General features: G+C 46.8%; 1 protein-coding gene across 3 annotated transcripts in view; it reads right to left on the bottom strand.

Moving 5' to 3' along the window:
* Window positions 1–6704, bottom strand: part of E2F3 (E2F transcription factor 3) — an 82857-nt gene extending 76153 nt beyond the window's left edge. For 2 of the 3 annotated variants that reach the window (XM_059688752.1, XM_059688753.1), the window contains exon 1: window positions 6140–6704. In XM_059688752.1, coding sequence (XP_059544735.1) covers window positions 6140–6535 — 396 coding nt within the window. In that variant the 5' untranslated portion in view covers window positions 6536–6704. Of the gene's footprint in view, window positions 1–4932; window positions 5243–6139 lie in introns of those variants that run through there. The other variant, XM_059688754.1, reaches the window with a different exon arrangement.
* Window positions 6705–15573: the final 8869 nt, after the last annotated feature.

Here is a 15573-nt window from a genome sequence, read left to right as displayed (position 1 = left end):
TGCCTACGCTAACCTCAAGTATTGTTCTTAGGGACTGTCAAGTTATAAGAACATTGCCTGGACACTACAAACGGCCCCAGACGGTGGGGATACAGTAATTGAAAGAAAGCTAAAGTTCATTACTTCTATTCTTTTTATTCCCTCCCATTCCATCAGCTGTCAATTCTCACTGCTATCCACCTCCCAATGACATGAGCCTCTGCTTTAGTTTTCAAAGCTAAGCAGTGGCCTGCTTCACTCAGGTTCTCTCATAAAGCAAAGTGCATGGGGGTTTGTGATACAATCTGGCAACCAGTGGGCGTTATCTCTTATCGTTCAAAGTTATATTGCCGACTGTTGTGGCCACAAGACTAAGCCCCAGTTAAGGTTGGGAGGAGAATGAGAACGCATTCCTGTAACCTGCATATTCTTTGAGTTCTAAAAGCACACTGCTTTGGGGGGAAGAGTGTTTGAAGCAAAAGTGAGAGCAGAAAATGAACCAAATTCCTTCTTACTAAAGCAAAAGCTATAGGCCTTATCCCTCTCCCCTCCACCTACTCCCTCCAAGTTTCCTGTCCCCATCTCAATTGTTGCTCTTTTGTACCTTCTGCTGTGTAACTTTTCCTTGTGTAAGATACATTTTCAAAGTCACTCTTTGAAGCCAAAGAGAGGATCAGAGTAGGAGGAAGGAGATACCATTAGTGGTTTCCTATGTTTACCGCTTTCCCAGTTATCTTACCTTCTTAGTCCCATGAAAAATGATTAGGAGAACACAAAGAATGCTTCTTAGCAATTGTAAATATAGTCCCTGAAACACTATTTTTAAGCTGCTACCAAGCACGAAAATATGTATTAAACCACATGCTTAAGTACTTCAAAGAATTCAAGGAAGTTCTTTTCTTTAAAAACTAAAATGAAAAAGGTAATCTGTTAAGAAGTGAAATCTACCTTCTTTGCCTGGCACTATCTCGGGTTGTTTCATGGGAATCTATGAGGGACTTGATTTGATGAGCATAGGCAACTAATTTTCATCCTAATTTAAGATGTTAATGGTGGTTGAAAAGGAAAGGGAGCCTGGCCAGTTAAAGGTGTGGATGGCCCTAGCCGGTTTGGCTCAGTGATGGACTGAAGGGTTCCAGGTTCGATTCCTGTCAAGGGCACATACCAGAATGGGGCATGCAGGAGGCAGCCAGTCAATGATTCTCTCTCATCATTCACGTTTCTATCTTTCTCTCTCCCTTCCCCTTCCTCTCTGAAATCAATAAAAATATTTAGGATAAAAAAACAACACAGGAAAAGAACAATAAAGATTAAAAGAAAAATAAAGGTGTGGATGGTTTGTCTATGGAGATGGCAATAAAGACTGAGCGTTGACCTATGCCCCAGGAGGTCACAGTTGATTCCTGGTCAGGGCATATGCCCGGGTTGCGGGCTCAATCCCGTGTGGGGCGTGCAAGAGGCAGCCGATGGATGATTCTCTCTGATCATTGATGTTTCTATCTTTCCCTCTCTCTTCCTCTCTGAAAAGAGTCAAAATATATATATATTTTTAAAGGAATGGGAATTGGTCTGCCTGGAAAGTAGATGTAAACTGGGCAAATGAAATATATATAAATCCATTAGAAAACCAGACAGAAAATTAACTGAATATTTGAAGCTTTGCCTTCGAAGCGAGTTAAAGGTGTGGATGGTATGTCTATGGGGATGGCAATAAAGACTGAAGAGTTGAAAGAAAACTACTGCATTGTATCTCTGAGAAGTGAGAATAAAAGCAACTTTTCCCCAGTCTTTCAATCCCCAGGTGCTGTTAGCCATGCCTAAGCTGAGTATTATTTTCTGTTTTCAAGTTAGTTTTACACAGCACAACTTAATCTCAGCATCTACTCTTCCAAGTATTACACAAGGTGAGGATTTATAGAAAAACAAAAAAATCCTTTCCTGTTCACAAGCTTGGGTTCCTTAGCTCCTGGTGCCACATCTAAGTAAGGGTGCTTTGTTTCAGAGGGTGATTAGAGTGGCGCCCTTGGTACTGATTATGGCACTGAGCTATTTGTACTGCCCAAGTCTGAGCACTGTATTATATTAAAACTTCGATTATGGGGTAGGTAGTGACTAAAAATTATCTCCTATCTTAAACTAAGCATCAATCATATATCTCAGCAGAAGCAAGACTACTGAGTGCTGAACCACAGGAACCTGGCATTTTTCTTCTTTTATACTTGCACAGGAAAAAAGAGACCCAGCTAAAGCACCCATGGTTCCTCCATTCTTACATGGAAATTTCAAGCACTGTGGGCTCTTTACCAAGTATAATCAGTGGGTTGCTATGACTGCACTACATTAAATCAGATGTAACCGGCCATTGTCTCTTGCATTAATAGAGCCTAAGTTTTCTAGAAGTAGAATGAAATCATTTCAGTTTCTTTTTAGGAGGCAGAAAATGAAGAAGCCCTTTCTGTTCCAGAAAATAGCACCTCTGACTGTTTCTCTAGAGCTTTTCCATTTCCAATGGCTCACCATCTAAAATTGAGTGTTCAGTTATCTAAAAGCCACTAAGCAGAGATGTTCTCAAAAGTTGGCATGTCCATGAGTTATGGGTGGAGTGGAACTCAGCAGAAAAGTGAGAATGAGTTGCCTAAATTTGTCACAAACAAGGTACAAGCTCATGCTTGGGCAGTTGAACACCACCACCTCTCTATATAGGCCTGTCATACTGACATGTCCCTGCCCTGTTTTACCCAGTGCTAGGATAGCTATATTTTATAGGTTTAAAAAAACAGATTAACTAGGTAGAAAAATTTAATTACATTCAATTACTTTAGAAAACTTTTAACCATTTTCCTCATATATGTAAACAAAGGGGCAGTTGTACACATGGTCTTACACTATTTCATTTCTCTAAGTTATAAAAAAAATACTAGAGGCCTGATGCACAAAATTCATGCAAAGGGGCTCAGCCGCCCCCCCCCACCACCACTCAGGCTTTGTCCCAAAGCGTCCAGTCTAATTAGCACATTACACTTTTATTATTATAGATTATTCCTGCATACTCATTTTATTAGGTGTCTACTATTTGTCAGGCACTGTTCTAAGTATTTTACATGCATTATTATATTTAAACCTAAGGAAAAAAAAACCCTTCAGGTTTGTATCGTTACTGTCCCTATTTACGTTTTTTGCCTAGGATCATACAACTTGTAAATGAAAGGCAATCAGCTAGTACGAGCGTACTCATATATATTTTTTCTCATTTAAAAAAGATGAAGAATTTGCTCCTGGTTAAGTTCTCAGATGTTCCTGAGACAGAACATGGATGGAATAAGATCCAGGTAGGTCTGCAATTCTGGTCACCTGAGCACAAGTTCCCAACCACTTCTTGGACACAAAGTGTTTAAAGGGTCTCTTTGCTCTGCCAATCACTTAGCTATCCCCATGTTGTTCCTGCTTAGGGAATAAATATCAGTAAACTTCAAGAATTAAATAGAAGTCTAATGCAGTTTTGATAAGAAAAAACAAATCAAACTTTGTACTCAGGGCTCATGACTTTGGAATTATATATGTTCTCATGGCAAGGAAGACAGAGTTTTGAAATAACTTGGAAGGTGGTGAGGGTAATTTTTTATACTTTAAACACTGAAATACAATGAACTACATATAAGTTTGGCTAGACAGTTTTGCAGACCTGGCCCAACAAGCAGCTAATGGGGGGGGGGGGGGGGGGGGGGAGAGCAATCTGGTGGTCTCAAATTCCTATTATCAAAACTACCCTCTCATAAATCTGAATCCAATCCAAGAAGTATGTCAATAGCTGGTTGTTTAAGATTAGGTTTGCGATGTAGTAACAGAGCTGTGTAGGGGGCAAATATGCTTAAAATATGTCCAAGCAAGTTTAGGTCAAGTCAATAATAGCACTTAATGCTAATAAAAGCATGGAATATTCCTGTAACTGAGAATCCAGCAGAGGGATCTGTATGTGTAAGCAGGTACTTGTACTGTTTCCCCTCTGCTGGCAGACCCTAGTCACTAAAAAAAAAAAAAAAAAAAAAAAAAAAGCACCTTCTTTGACTGAGACTGTATCACACATCCCCAGCAAGTATCTCTGGGGCTGTAAAACAGTTAAGATCCAACAAGGGGAGAAATTGGGAAGCGTAAGGAAATAAAAATTTTCATTATTCCAAAACCCAGCTCATTTCCCAAAATACTGCTTATGTGCTGACTTTCTTACAGACCCCTGCAAAATCTTGATCCTCCAAAAAATAAACCCATTTGGAGCTGAGACAAGATGAGGTCAACGATTGGTTCTATCAACCATCCATTTGTTTAACTGAGTCTGGTTCGTCTCTAGCCTCGTGGGGGCCAAGCCTGACCACGAGGGTGAAGACAGGAGGCATGGAGGAAGGGAATGAAGAAAAGGAGAAGGGTGGGGGTGGGGGTGGACGGACCTCCGGGCCACACTTCTTTCTAGTACCGACAAAAAGAGGAGCCGAATACTGACCTAAATCATCTCTCAAAGGCGCTTTATAAATTACAGGGACAAAGGGTGGGGGTGGCGGGTGGCCTGGGAATCCTACGGACACCCAACCCTCTGACCCGCCCCCTCCCCCTCCAGCACAAGGGAAGGAAGACAGAAAGCAGAGCTCAACTCGGCCATTGGCGAGAAGCCCCCTCCGGTTTTCAATCGCCCATCCACAGGCCCCCCTAGAAAAAAAAAACACACGTAAACACCAAACCAACCCCCCGGGGCGGCCACTCGCGCCCAGAGGTCCCTAGAACCGGAGGCCGGGGCATTTACTTAGTTAGATTTTTCTTGCTTACTCATTTCCCTCCAGCACCCAACCCCCCGTTCCCACTCCAAAACCCCGCTCAACCGCCTACCCTCTCGGCTCCGGCCCCCCCAACCGAACCCCGTGCCCCGGTGGCGGCGGCAGCCCCCGCGCGGTCCCGGTCACTAACCTGCTGCTGTAAGGGCATTTCCGAAACCAGCCTGGCTCCGGGAGAGGTGGGGGGCCGGCTGGAGAGGGGCCCGGAGGGCCGAGCAGACCGGCGGCGCCGGGCGAGGGCGGGCGCCCGTGGGGGGGTAGGGAGAGGAGAGGGAGGGTGGCCGTGCCGGGGGCGGGTGCGAGGGCGCCGGGACCGTCCCGAGCCAGGGAGCCGGCGAGCAGGAGGAAGTGGGTGCCCCCTCTCCCCTCCAGCGCCCCCTCCCGCCGCCGCCTCCTCCCCAGTCACAGGCGCGTCCTCCGCGCACGTGTGCGAAACGTCACCGGCGGGTCCCGGCGAGAGGGACAGAACCGGGCGGCGGGACGGGAACACGGCTGCACCCGCCCTCCGTCGCCGGGGGGCGGGGAGGGGGACAGGGCGGGGAAGGAAGGGGTAAGGGGAGAGGCGGGTCAAGGGCAGGCCCGGGGCCCGGCGGGGAAGGCCCGGGCGCTCGGGCCACGCGGGCGCTGCCGCTGCCACCGCCAGGATGCGCCCAGGCCGGGGCGCCCCCTGGCTAGCCCCTCACCCCCAGACAGCTCACGCCCCGGCCCGCACCCGACTGCCAGCTCCACCGCCTCCCCTGCCAGATCCCCCCCGACTGCCCCCAGCCCCTTTGTTGCCGGGAGTTACAGATCCCAAAATGTGACAAGCGCAGCCCAGCATAACCTCTGCGCTCCAAGCACGCCCGAGGGATCCCCCGGCCGCCCACGGGCCTCGGAGGCCGGCGAGGGGCGATCAGCCCAATGGTCCCCCGGTTTCCACTCCCCCAGAGTCCCCCACTCCCCAGTTCACTACTCCCTCCCCCACCCCCTTCTCCATCCGGGGCGTGACCCCATCCTACGCCCGAGAAAGAGGAAGCTTCGAGTTGGAGGGGAGGGGAGAGTGGGGGTAGGGAAAAGTGCAGGAAAAGAAGGGGGGGGCCACGAAAAGTTTCAGAGTGTCTGATGTTCTTCGCCCCGAGGAGATCCCCACGGCCCCGCGCGTCCGGCGGAGCCCCCCAGCCCCACGGGCGCGGAGGGGAGCGCACAAGTCTAACAATAAACCCTCGTTGGAAGGGCAGCCCAGAGGCCCACGGGGCTCGGCCTGCGTTCTCCCGGGGCAGCCCGCAGCGCGCCCACCAACCCGCGCGGTGCGAACCCACCCCCCGCCTGGGCTGGGGGCAGTGGGGACGGGAGGGCATTACCGGAGGGCCGCCGCCGCCGCTGCTGCCGCGTCCCAGCGCTGGTGGCTGCTGCAGCAGCCCGGCTCTGCCGGAGGGTCCGTGCGGCGTGGTGTAGAGGAGGCTGCCGGCGGTCAGCTCCGCGCCGGGGGCACAGGGAAGGACAGGGCCGGCGGCGACGGCGCCGCTTTGGAGGGAGGAGGAACAGGAGGTGGTGGAAGTGTTCGTGGTGAGGATCTGGATGTACGCGCCCGGGGCGGCGGCGGCAGCGGCGGCGGCGGCGACGGGGAAGCCGGGGCTGGCTAGCAGTGCCCTTTTGTCCATGGAGGCTGCAGCGGCGGCGGCGACGACAGTCGCCCCCTCCCCACCCCCGGCGGTCACCAGGTACTGCTCCAGGGCGGGCTGGATCCCCTTTTTCATCTCTCGCTCCTGCTCTTTTTATTGCTATGGTATATTAATGTATTTTTTCAATTTCTTTATTATTTGCAGTCGGAGTTTCCAAGTCTCTCCTCCTTCTCTCCTCCCCGCCCGGCGCTTCCGAGCCCCTTCTCTCTCTTTTCTTTTTATTTTTCGGCACCGCACGGGCCTCGGGGGCCAAAAATAATCGGGGCTCTGGAGAGAGGAGGGTCCCGGCCGCACGGATATCGGGCCCCGAGGGAGGATGGAGGCGTCGGGGGCGGCCGATGCAACGGATTGCGAGGCGGCGGCGGCAGCCCGGGCGCTGCGGCCGGCAGCTGAAAAATGGCTCCAGGAAGCTGCTGCTGACAATGAATGAAGGGATACGGTTTACGCGCCAAGGTCCTCCCGCGAAACTCAGATTTCCCGCCGGCTTTTCAAACCATATTTGCATATCCCCGCCCCTCAACCCGCCGAGGACCGTTCCCACAGCCCATTGGGCCTCTATCTCCTTACTTCAGTCCCAATCGTAGAGCCGGAGCACGAGTTAATGGTTTCCATTGGCTACCGTGCATCATGGTTACCCGGGCGACTAGGGTTTATTTGCATAGGCCGCCTTGATTGGCTGGGAGAGAGCAGGGTTTTTTTTTTTTTTAGAAGGTGGGGCAAAGCTTTGCCTTCTCTCCCACGGAAGACCACGCCTGGTGCAGGCTCCGCCCCATCCCCGCCCACCAGCCGGATGGGCGCTGCTGACCTGGGCAGGGACTCCGCGCCCCGCAGACTCAGTGTAGCTAATCGAGAGCGCAAGTTTCGCTTTTGGAAATTGTCAAGGTGACTAAGGGGACACCTTCGGAAACTCCCTTTCCTTTGACCAGTCATTGTAATAGATGTAGGACAACCGAAGATTTCCCCAAATATGTGCCAAAGGCAAGTTGTACCATGCGGACGATGCAGGTGGAAAGTGAGCCCTTTAAATCATGGGTTTCACTCTTCCTGAATCCAACCAATGCCAGGAGGAGAGTTGATCCGGAGGCCGAGGCTGATAGACAGAAGCATGTGGGCAGACAAAATTATGGGGGCAGAAGACTGGACTAACCTGATAGCGGGCAACATTTAGTTAACATTCTTAATCATTCTTGGTAGCTTCATTATTAGCCTAGATTGGACTTAAGTAAAAATTAACTCAGTGTTCTGTCGAGTGAAATATCACCACCAGTATTGGTCTGAATCTAGCAAACACCTCACTCTGGCCCAGAAGCACCCAGGGCAGTTAATCAGGGCTAACCTCGGACTGACTGATCTGCGGGTCTAATCCGCCAAGCAGTAATCCGAAGAAGTACACGTTTCCCACGATGACGTCTTGCTCCCAACCAACCCTGCTGCACGTCCGGGCACCAGCACTTTACAATCTTGGTTTCCTAGCAAGTGCTCTGACTAAAAGCAAACTAGTCGACCCAAATCTATTTCAAAATATTAAAGAAAATTTTTTTTTAGTAAACTAAAAATTGTCACCAAAAAAGAATTAAATTATTGTCAAATGACATCTGTATTGGTGCAAGTACTCACTGGACCTAAAAATTGAAGAATGCTCTGTGAGACTGAGCAGGAAAAGGAACCCCTGCAGGAATGTGGGGAATGGTGTATGCCATAAGTCACATACACTGAGAACTGGACAAAATAGTTGGTGAGCTGGTGTTCACTGGGTGATGAGGATTCAATACCTCAAGCCCTTTCCCAGGACATTATTATTATTATTATTATTATTATTATTATTATTTTCAAAAAACTCATATACTCAGTCTTATGAAAGGCCTGAAAAGATGTGTCAGTTCAGGCTCAAACTCCTTAATATTCCAGCCCTATTACCTTGTCTGAAACAGAATAAGCTAAATGTACTGTTAAATTTTGCACCAGATGTAATATTTTGATCTTGCATTCAAGCTAGTTGAGGATCCATGGCCTAGTACCCAAACATTTATTGACCCAAATATTTATAAATAGAACTGACATCATCTTTAGGACAGATTAAGTGGTATATCAATTCCTGGTTGAGGTAGAGGTCAATATGTTATCAACTTCCTTGATATTCATCAATGTTGCTTTCCACTGTAGGTCACTATGCAGAAAACTAATAATGTAATTACTTAGATATGACCCCCTGCAAAACATCACTAGTAGCATACAGTCGGTGGTGGTGGTGAGGGTTGTGGGTGGAGGGTGCTTAGGAATTGGGACTGTGGGTTGTGGGTGGAGGGTGCTTAGGAATTGGGACTGTGTACAAGATCCCTGCTAGAGCTTCCATGAGGGACACAGCCACAGGGGAGCAAGTATTCACAATCCCAATCCACACCTGTGATTCTGGTTTAGAAAGCTTTGAAATATTTACCATTCTACCTTACCCAAGCTATATTCTTTAATGTAGGGTATTTGGCAGAGAAACACATGTTTTGACCTTTTATGTCCAATGAACCCCAGGATGAGAAGGTGGAGGGAAGAGTTCAAAGAGAAGAGGAGGTGTTGGAAGACGGGATGCTAAAATTTGATGTAGGCTATTAATTTGTGGAGAGGTAGCATGCTTTATTAGAAAGATAATGGGCTTTGGAGCCAGAAAAATCTGGGTTTAAATTCTGGCTCTGACACTTACTAGCTGTATCACTTTAATCTTTGAAATCCTGTTTTCTCATGTTAAATGGGAACCCATATTGCAGTACCCATAGGAAAGGTTATGATGAAAAGAAGCAAAAATAAATGCAAAGTGCCAGACATATAACACATGCTTATTAGGTGGCAGCTAGTTATGATTCTACTTATTTGTGTGGTTGTACTTTGCATCTCTTTGTAGTCCAATCTGACTCCTAGCCTCTAATCTTCCTACTGTCCCTGGATATCCACTTGCTGTGACAGCTTGGCTTTGTCCAAGAGTAGGAGCACAGCCGTGTCCTGGTTAGTAGGGATTATAGAATCCTGACTCAGAAGTTTAGGGTAATAAAATAAAGTCAGCTCTGCTGCTCTCCCTCTCTAAACTGCTCCTCTGTTAGTGGCCAGCTTCTGGATGGCTCATAAGTCTGAGCCCTCTTGACCTTCCCTTAAAGGTTAGACTGTTCCAGCACTAGAGCCAGACTGCTCTTGCCAATCACTACTCCCTTTCCCTTGCTCTGACAGTGGCCCAAGGCAGATAGTTGTCCCAGAATTGGCCTGCGTAGTTGATTGAATGGTGCCCCACCCCCCCCCATATACATTTAAGTCTTAATCTCCAGAACCTATGATTGTGACCTTATTTGGAAAAAGCATCTTTGCAGATATAACTAAGTTAAGAATCTCTAGATAAAAATCATTTCAGATTATCTATATCCAACGAAGAGGTAAAATATACTGGATGGAAAAGAAAGGTGTTTCGAGGTGTGCATTTCCTTGCCTTTTTTTGCAACAGATCTTTATGGTAAAATAAATTAAAGATCCAGAAAACCAAACAAAACAAATGTTTGGATGAATGAATTATTATAAAGTGAACACTCTTGTAACCACCCTGGTCAAGAAATGGAACTTGATCTGCACCCATTTCATATGCCCCATACTCATTACACCCCTCTGAAGTTTCATCACCCAAATATACATCTCCAAGCTTGCCCATTTAAAACATGTTGATACTTTTTTAATTCTCTTAACCTATGGTTCCTCATCCATCCTTTTTACTTACCTTAGAACTTATCTTGAAGAATGTAGTGAGTTGAATGGCATCCCTCCCAAAAGGTATGTCCACTGGAAACTGAATTTGACCTTATTTAGAAAAGGGGTCTTTGCAGAATAATTAATGTAAGAATCTCAAAATGAGATTATTGTGGACTAGAGCGGGCCCTAAGTTCGATGTCATTTTTTTATATATATAAGAGAAGAGCAGAGGAGAAACATGGAGGAGATCATGTGAAACATTTTTTAAAAATTTATTTTAGAGAGGGAGAGAGAAAAACATCAACTTGTTTTTCCACTTATGCGTTTATTGTACATGCCCTGACCTGGGATCGATCGATCGAACCCACAACCTTGGAATATTGGATGATGCTCTAACCAACTGAGGGACCTGGCTAGGGCCCCTGCTAACATCTTGATTTTGGACTTTCGGCCTCCAGAACTGTGAGAATAAATTTCTGTTGGTTTAAGCCATCAAGTTTGCAGTCATCTGTTATAGTAGCTCCAGGGAACTCAATTAAAGGAATTTGGCAGATTGCACACTCATGGTACAGTTGATCATTTTCTTCTGTCCTCTATTTCCTGAAGATTTGCAGCTGGATCCACAGTCTGGATCAGACTCTGTTTTTATTCCTCTGGTAAATCTGAGGCACATAATGTTTGCTTGTTACTTTTCTGTGATCTTAGCAGTCATTCATACTCCTTACTTTCTTATAATAGTTTTATGTGATATTTGTCCTCAATACTCTTCTGTTGCTCATTTGCATGTGAAATTAGAATTCCTGGACTCTTGGAGTAAGAGGGCTCAGATGAACTTGTCTACCTTAACAGAGGCCCATGTTCTAATGAATATGGAAGCTCTTGAATATGGAAGCTCACTCTCTGATATTTCCTTATTGTGCCCTCTGCACTCCCTACTTCAGTCTAGTCTAGACCTTTCCTTTCCTTCATCTCTCTTGTCCCTGTCCTCATCAATTTGGGTTCCTTTGCCAACCGTTCCTTGACGGTGCCTTCCTGTCTTAAAAGGGAGCTCTGAGGGTCAGTTTTGAGAGGGGCATGTGGAGACTGCTGCAGTCCCTTCAGACTTCCTTCCTCATCCCTTGCTCTTGCCTGCTCTAGAAGGCCAAATGCCTCTCAGTTTCAGCTGCCCTTCCCACATCAGTCCACTCACACTACAGTGAAGATCTGCTGGCTCTTTTTAAAAAAATATATATTTTATTATTATTTTTCCCCCCAGCTCTTTTCTTTTTTTAAAAAAAATTAAATCTTTATTGTTCAGATTATTACATTTGTTCCTCTTTTTCCCCCATAACTCCCCTCTTCCCAGTTCCCACCCCACCCTCCACCCTCACTCCCCACCCACTGTCCTCATCCATAGGTGCACGATTTTTGTCCAGTCTCTTCCCGCATCTCCCACACCCCTTTCCCCCCCAAGAATAGTCAGTCCATTCCCTTTCTATGTCCCTGATTCTATTGTAATCACCAGTTCATTCTGTTCATCAGATTATTTATTCACTTGATTCTTAGATTCACTTGTTGATAGATGCGTATTTGTTGTTCATAATTTGTATCTTTACCTTTTTCTTCCTCTTCCTCTTCTTAAAGGATACCGTTCAGCATTTCATATAATAGTGGTTTGGTGGTGATGAACTCCTTTAGCTTTTCCTTATCTGTGAAGCTCTTTACCTGACCTTCAATTCTGAATGATAGCTTTGCTGGATAAAGTAATCTTGGTTGTAGGTTCTTGGTATTCATCACTTTGAATATTTCTTGCCACTCCCTTCTGGCCTGCAAAGTTTCTGTTGAGAAATCAGCTGACAGTCGTATGGGTATTCCCTTGTAGGTAACTGAGTTTCTTTCTCTTGCTGCTTTTAGGATTCTCTCTTTGTCTTTTGCTCTTGGCATTTTAATTATGATGTGTCTTGGTGTGGTCCTCTTTGGATTCCTTTTGTTTGGGGTTTTCTGCGCCTCCTGGACCTGTAAGTCTATTTCTTTCACCTGGTAGGGGAAGTTTTCTGTCATTATTTCTTCAAATAGGTTTTCAATATCTTGCTCTCTCTCATCTTCTGGCACCCCTATAATTCTGATGTTGGTACGCTTGAAGCTGTCCCAGAGGCTCCTTACACTATCTTCGTATTTTCGGATTCTTTTTTCATTTTGCTTTTCCGGTTGGGTGTTTTTTGCTTCTTCACATTTCAAATCTTTGACTTGATTCTTGCGCTCCTCTGGTCTGCTGTTGGGTGTCTGTATAATATTCTTTATTTCAGTCAGTGTATGCTTAATTTCTAGTTGGTTCTTTATCACAACATCGAGGGTCCCATTAGATTTCTTGTAGATCTCATTAAGTTTATCGGCAGTTTCTAGAAAATTATTGAAAGACCTTAAAAGTGCGGTTTTGAGCTCTATATCCTCCATTTCTGTCATGTTTCTTTGTCTCCGCATTTTTTATGCTTTCTTGGTGCACCCCCTTGTGGTCTTTGTGCACAGTCTTGTTGTAGTTAAGCCTTGATTGTTGTAGGTAATACTGGAGGGGATTTGACCTCCAGGCCAACTGGCTATGAGAATCAGCTGTGTCTGCAGTGGGAGAACTTCTGTGCTGGATCTCTAGGGCAGTGCTAATCTAGCCTTTGCCTGAGGCTATCCAGCAAATGCCTCTGTGCAGGGCTTGGGCAAGGCGGGTCCCAGGGGATCTACAGGGCGGGCGGAGAGAGCAGTTATGGCTGCTCTCAGTCCCGTCCCCAGGGGCTCTGCCTTTCAGAGTCCCAGCAACCACTGCAAACCTCGGAGAGAAAACTGCCTTCGAGTTCCGACCGAAGCCAGACAGTCCCGCTTCTCCCGTTTGAGTCTGGGTCCCTAGAGACTCGCCCGGATCTGGAGCTCAGAGTCTGAGACTCCCTCCCAATTGAAACAGACAACCACACCCTCAGCCGCCAGCCCACTCCGCATGCACTCCGCACCTTAGTATTTGACTTCAGCACTGCGCCTCCTCTGAGTCTCGGTATGCTATTCTCTTTCCTCCTAGTTGTATAACTTCCACTCAGCCAGCCTTCCTGTTGTTCTGGATGATGTCCGTTCCATCTTTTAGTTGTATTTTTGAAGTGGTTGTTTGGGGCAGCAAACTCCAGCGTTAACCTATGCTGCCATCTTGGTTTCCCGCTCCAAAAAATATATTTTATTGATTTTTTTCAGAGAGGAAGGGAGAGGGATAGAGAGTTAGAAACATCGATGAGAGAGAAACATCGATCAGCTGCCTCCTGCACACCCCCTACTGGGGATGTGCCCGCAACCAAGGTATATGCCCTTGACCAGAATCGAACCTGGGACCCTTCAGTCTGCAGGCTGATGCCCTATCCACTGAGCCAAACCGGTTAGGGCTCTGCTGGCTCTTTTATATAGATATATAATTTAATAATTTTATTCTTCTTTTGTTTTTACTAATTCTTTATTATTGAAAGTACTAGTGACCCGGTGCATTTGTGCACATAAAAAAGTAATTAATTAGAGAAAATATTTTAATATTGCTATTTGCCCTTTCTCTATAATAGAAGTGTCAGAGATGAAAGAAAATTAGTAAAATGTATATGAAAATCTTCCTCCTGTCAGAGTCTAGGGCGCTCCACGGAAACCAGAGCCAAGTCTCTGCCCACCCACCTCGAAATCACGCGATACCCAGACCCAGCCGGCCCCACCCCCATTGGGCTAGATCCAGACCCGGCTGGCACCACCCCTGTCAAGCCTCGCCGGGCAGGGGGCACGGACTGAGGTCCCCCGTCAAGCCCTGTTAGGCAGGGGGCGCACCCTCAGGTCCCCCATGCCCAGGGCGGGGGGCGTGTTCTCAGGTCCCCTGGCCTGGGGCAGGGGGCACCACCTCAGGTCCTCTGGCCCGGCGCCAGGACGTGGGGCATGGCCTGAGGTCCCTGTCAAGCCCCGCAGGGTGGGAGGTGCAGCCTCAGGTCCCCTGCCCCAGCCCAGCACCATGCAGCCTCAGGTCCCTGCTGATTGCTCGTTAAGGCTCGTTACGGGAACTTGGCCTCTGCTGTGGGTGCAGCCATCTTGACCGTTACATCATGATGGTCAATTTGCATATTTCCTCTTTATTAGATAAGATTACATATTCCCCCTTTTTCCCCGTTGACCCTCTCCAGCCCGCCGCCCCCCCTTCCCATGCCCTGCTCCAGACCCAGGCCCTCATTGCCCCATTGTCTATGTCCATGGGCCATGCTTATACACATACAAGGTCCTTGGTTGATGATCTCCCACCCATCTACCCTCCTCCACCTTCCCTCTGAGATTCCTCACTCTGTTTCATGTTTTCATGTCTCTGGACCCACTCCGTTCATCAGATTATTTTGTTACTTAGATTCCACATATGAGTGAGATCATGTGATACTTGTCTTTCTCTGACTGACTTATTTCACTTAGCATGATACTCTCCAGGTCCCTTCATGCTTTTTTACTGCTGCATAGTATTCCATGGTATAAATGTACCACAGCTTTTTATCCACTCATCTACTGATGGGCACTTGGGCTGTTTCCAGATATTAGCTGGTATAAATTGTGCTGCTATGAACATAGGGGTGCATACATTCTTTCTGATTGGTGTTTCAGGTGTCTTAGGCTATATTCCTAGAAGTGGGATCACTGGGTCAAATGGCAGTTCCATATTTAATTTTTTGAGGAAACTCCATACTGTTTAATATAGTGGCTGCACTAGTCTGCATTCTCACCATCATCTGGCTCTTTGGATTTCTTAAGTCCAACAGGCACCACTCAGTTCTTCCTTCCTTCCTCATACCACACAATTGGTGGTTTGCCCCAATTAATATTTTGGGATTTATGAGGCTACTCTGTTACCAATCTGTATAGCAAATCTTGTCCGGGAATTTTTGGTTTTGTAGATGCCCTTGTTGTTTACGCATGAGGGTAAGGAGAGATGGAAGAAGGATGCTGCCTCACCACTGGCTTCAGATTTACTTTCCCTTTCCTTTTCGTTAGTTTTGAACCTAACACATTGGATTGGCATTGAAACAATGCCATATAGGAAAACATTTCCACAAGCAAAAGGAAAGTTATGAGCTACATTCTTTCGTTTCTCAGAAAAAAAATAAAAACTTGAAAATGCGAGCTGAAGAAGAGAAGTTGAGTCAAGATACTCGGTTCACATAGGCAATGATTGGAATGAGATCTGGAATAGGAGGACACAGCGGAACACAAGCTACCTTTGCATAGTTGGTAGTCTGGTTATACCTCTTTCTTGTGGGTTTTAAATAGGGAACATTGTTGGCAACTTACTATAAATGGGCCTGTGGGTAGAAAATTACTTTTTCTTCTCCACCTTGGTTTCCTTGACAGCACTACCTCTTGTTTACCGTTCT

This window comes from Myotis daubentonii, chromosome 3 (assembly GCF_963259705.1).
Source record: "Myotis daubentonii chromosome 3, mMyoDau2.1, whole genome shotgun sequence".
NCBI classification, from domain to species: domain Eukaryota; kingdom Metazoa; phylum Chordata; class Mammalia; order Chiroptera; family Vespertilionidae; genus Myotis; species Myotis daubentonii.
This window is presented reverse-complemented; position numbering and strand designations above follow the sequence as displayed.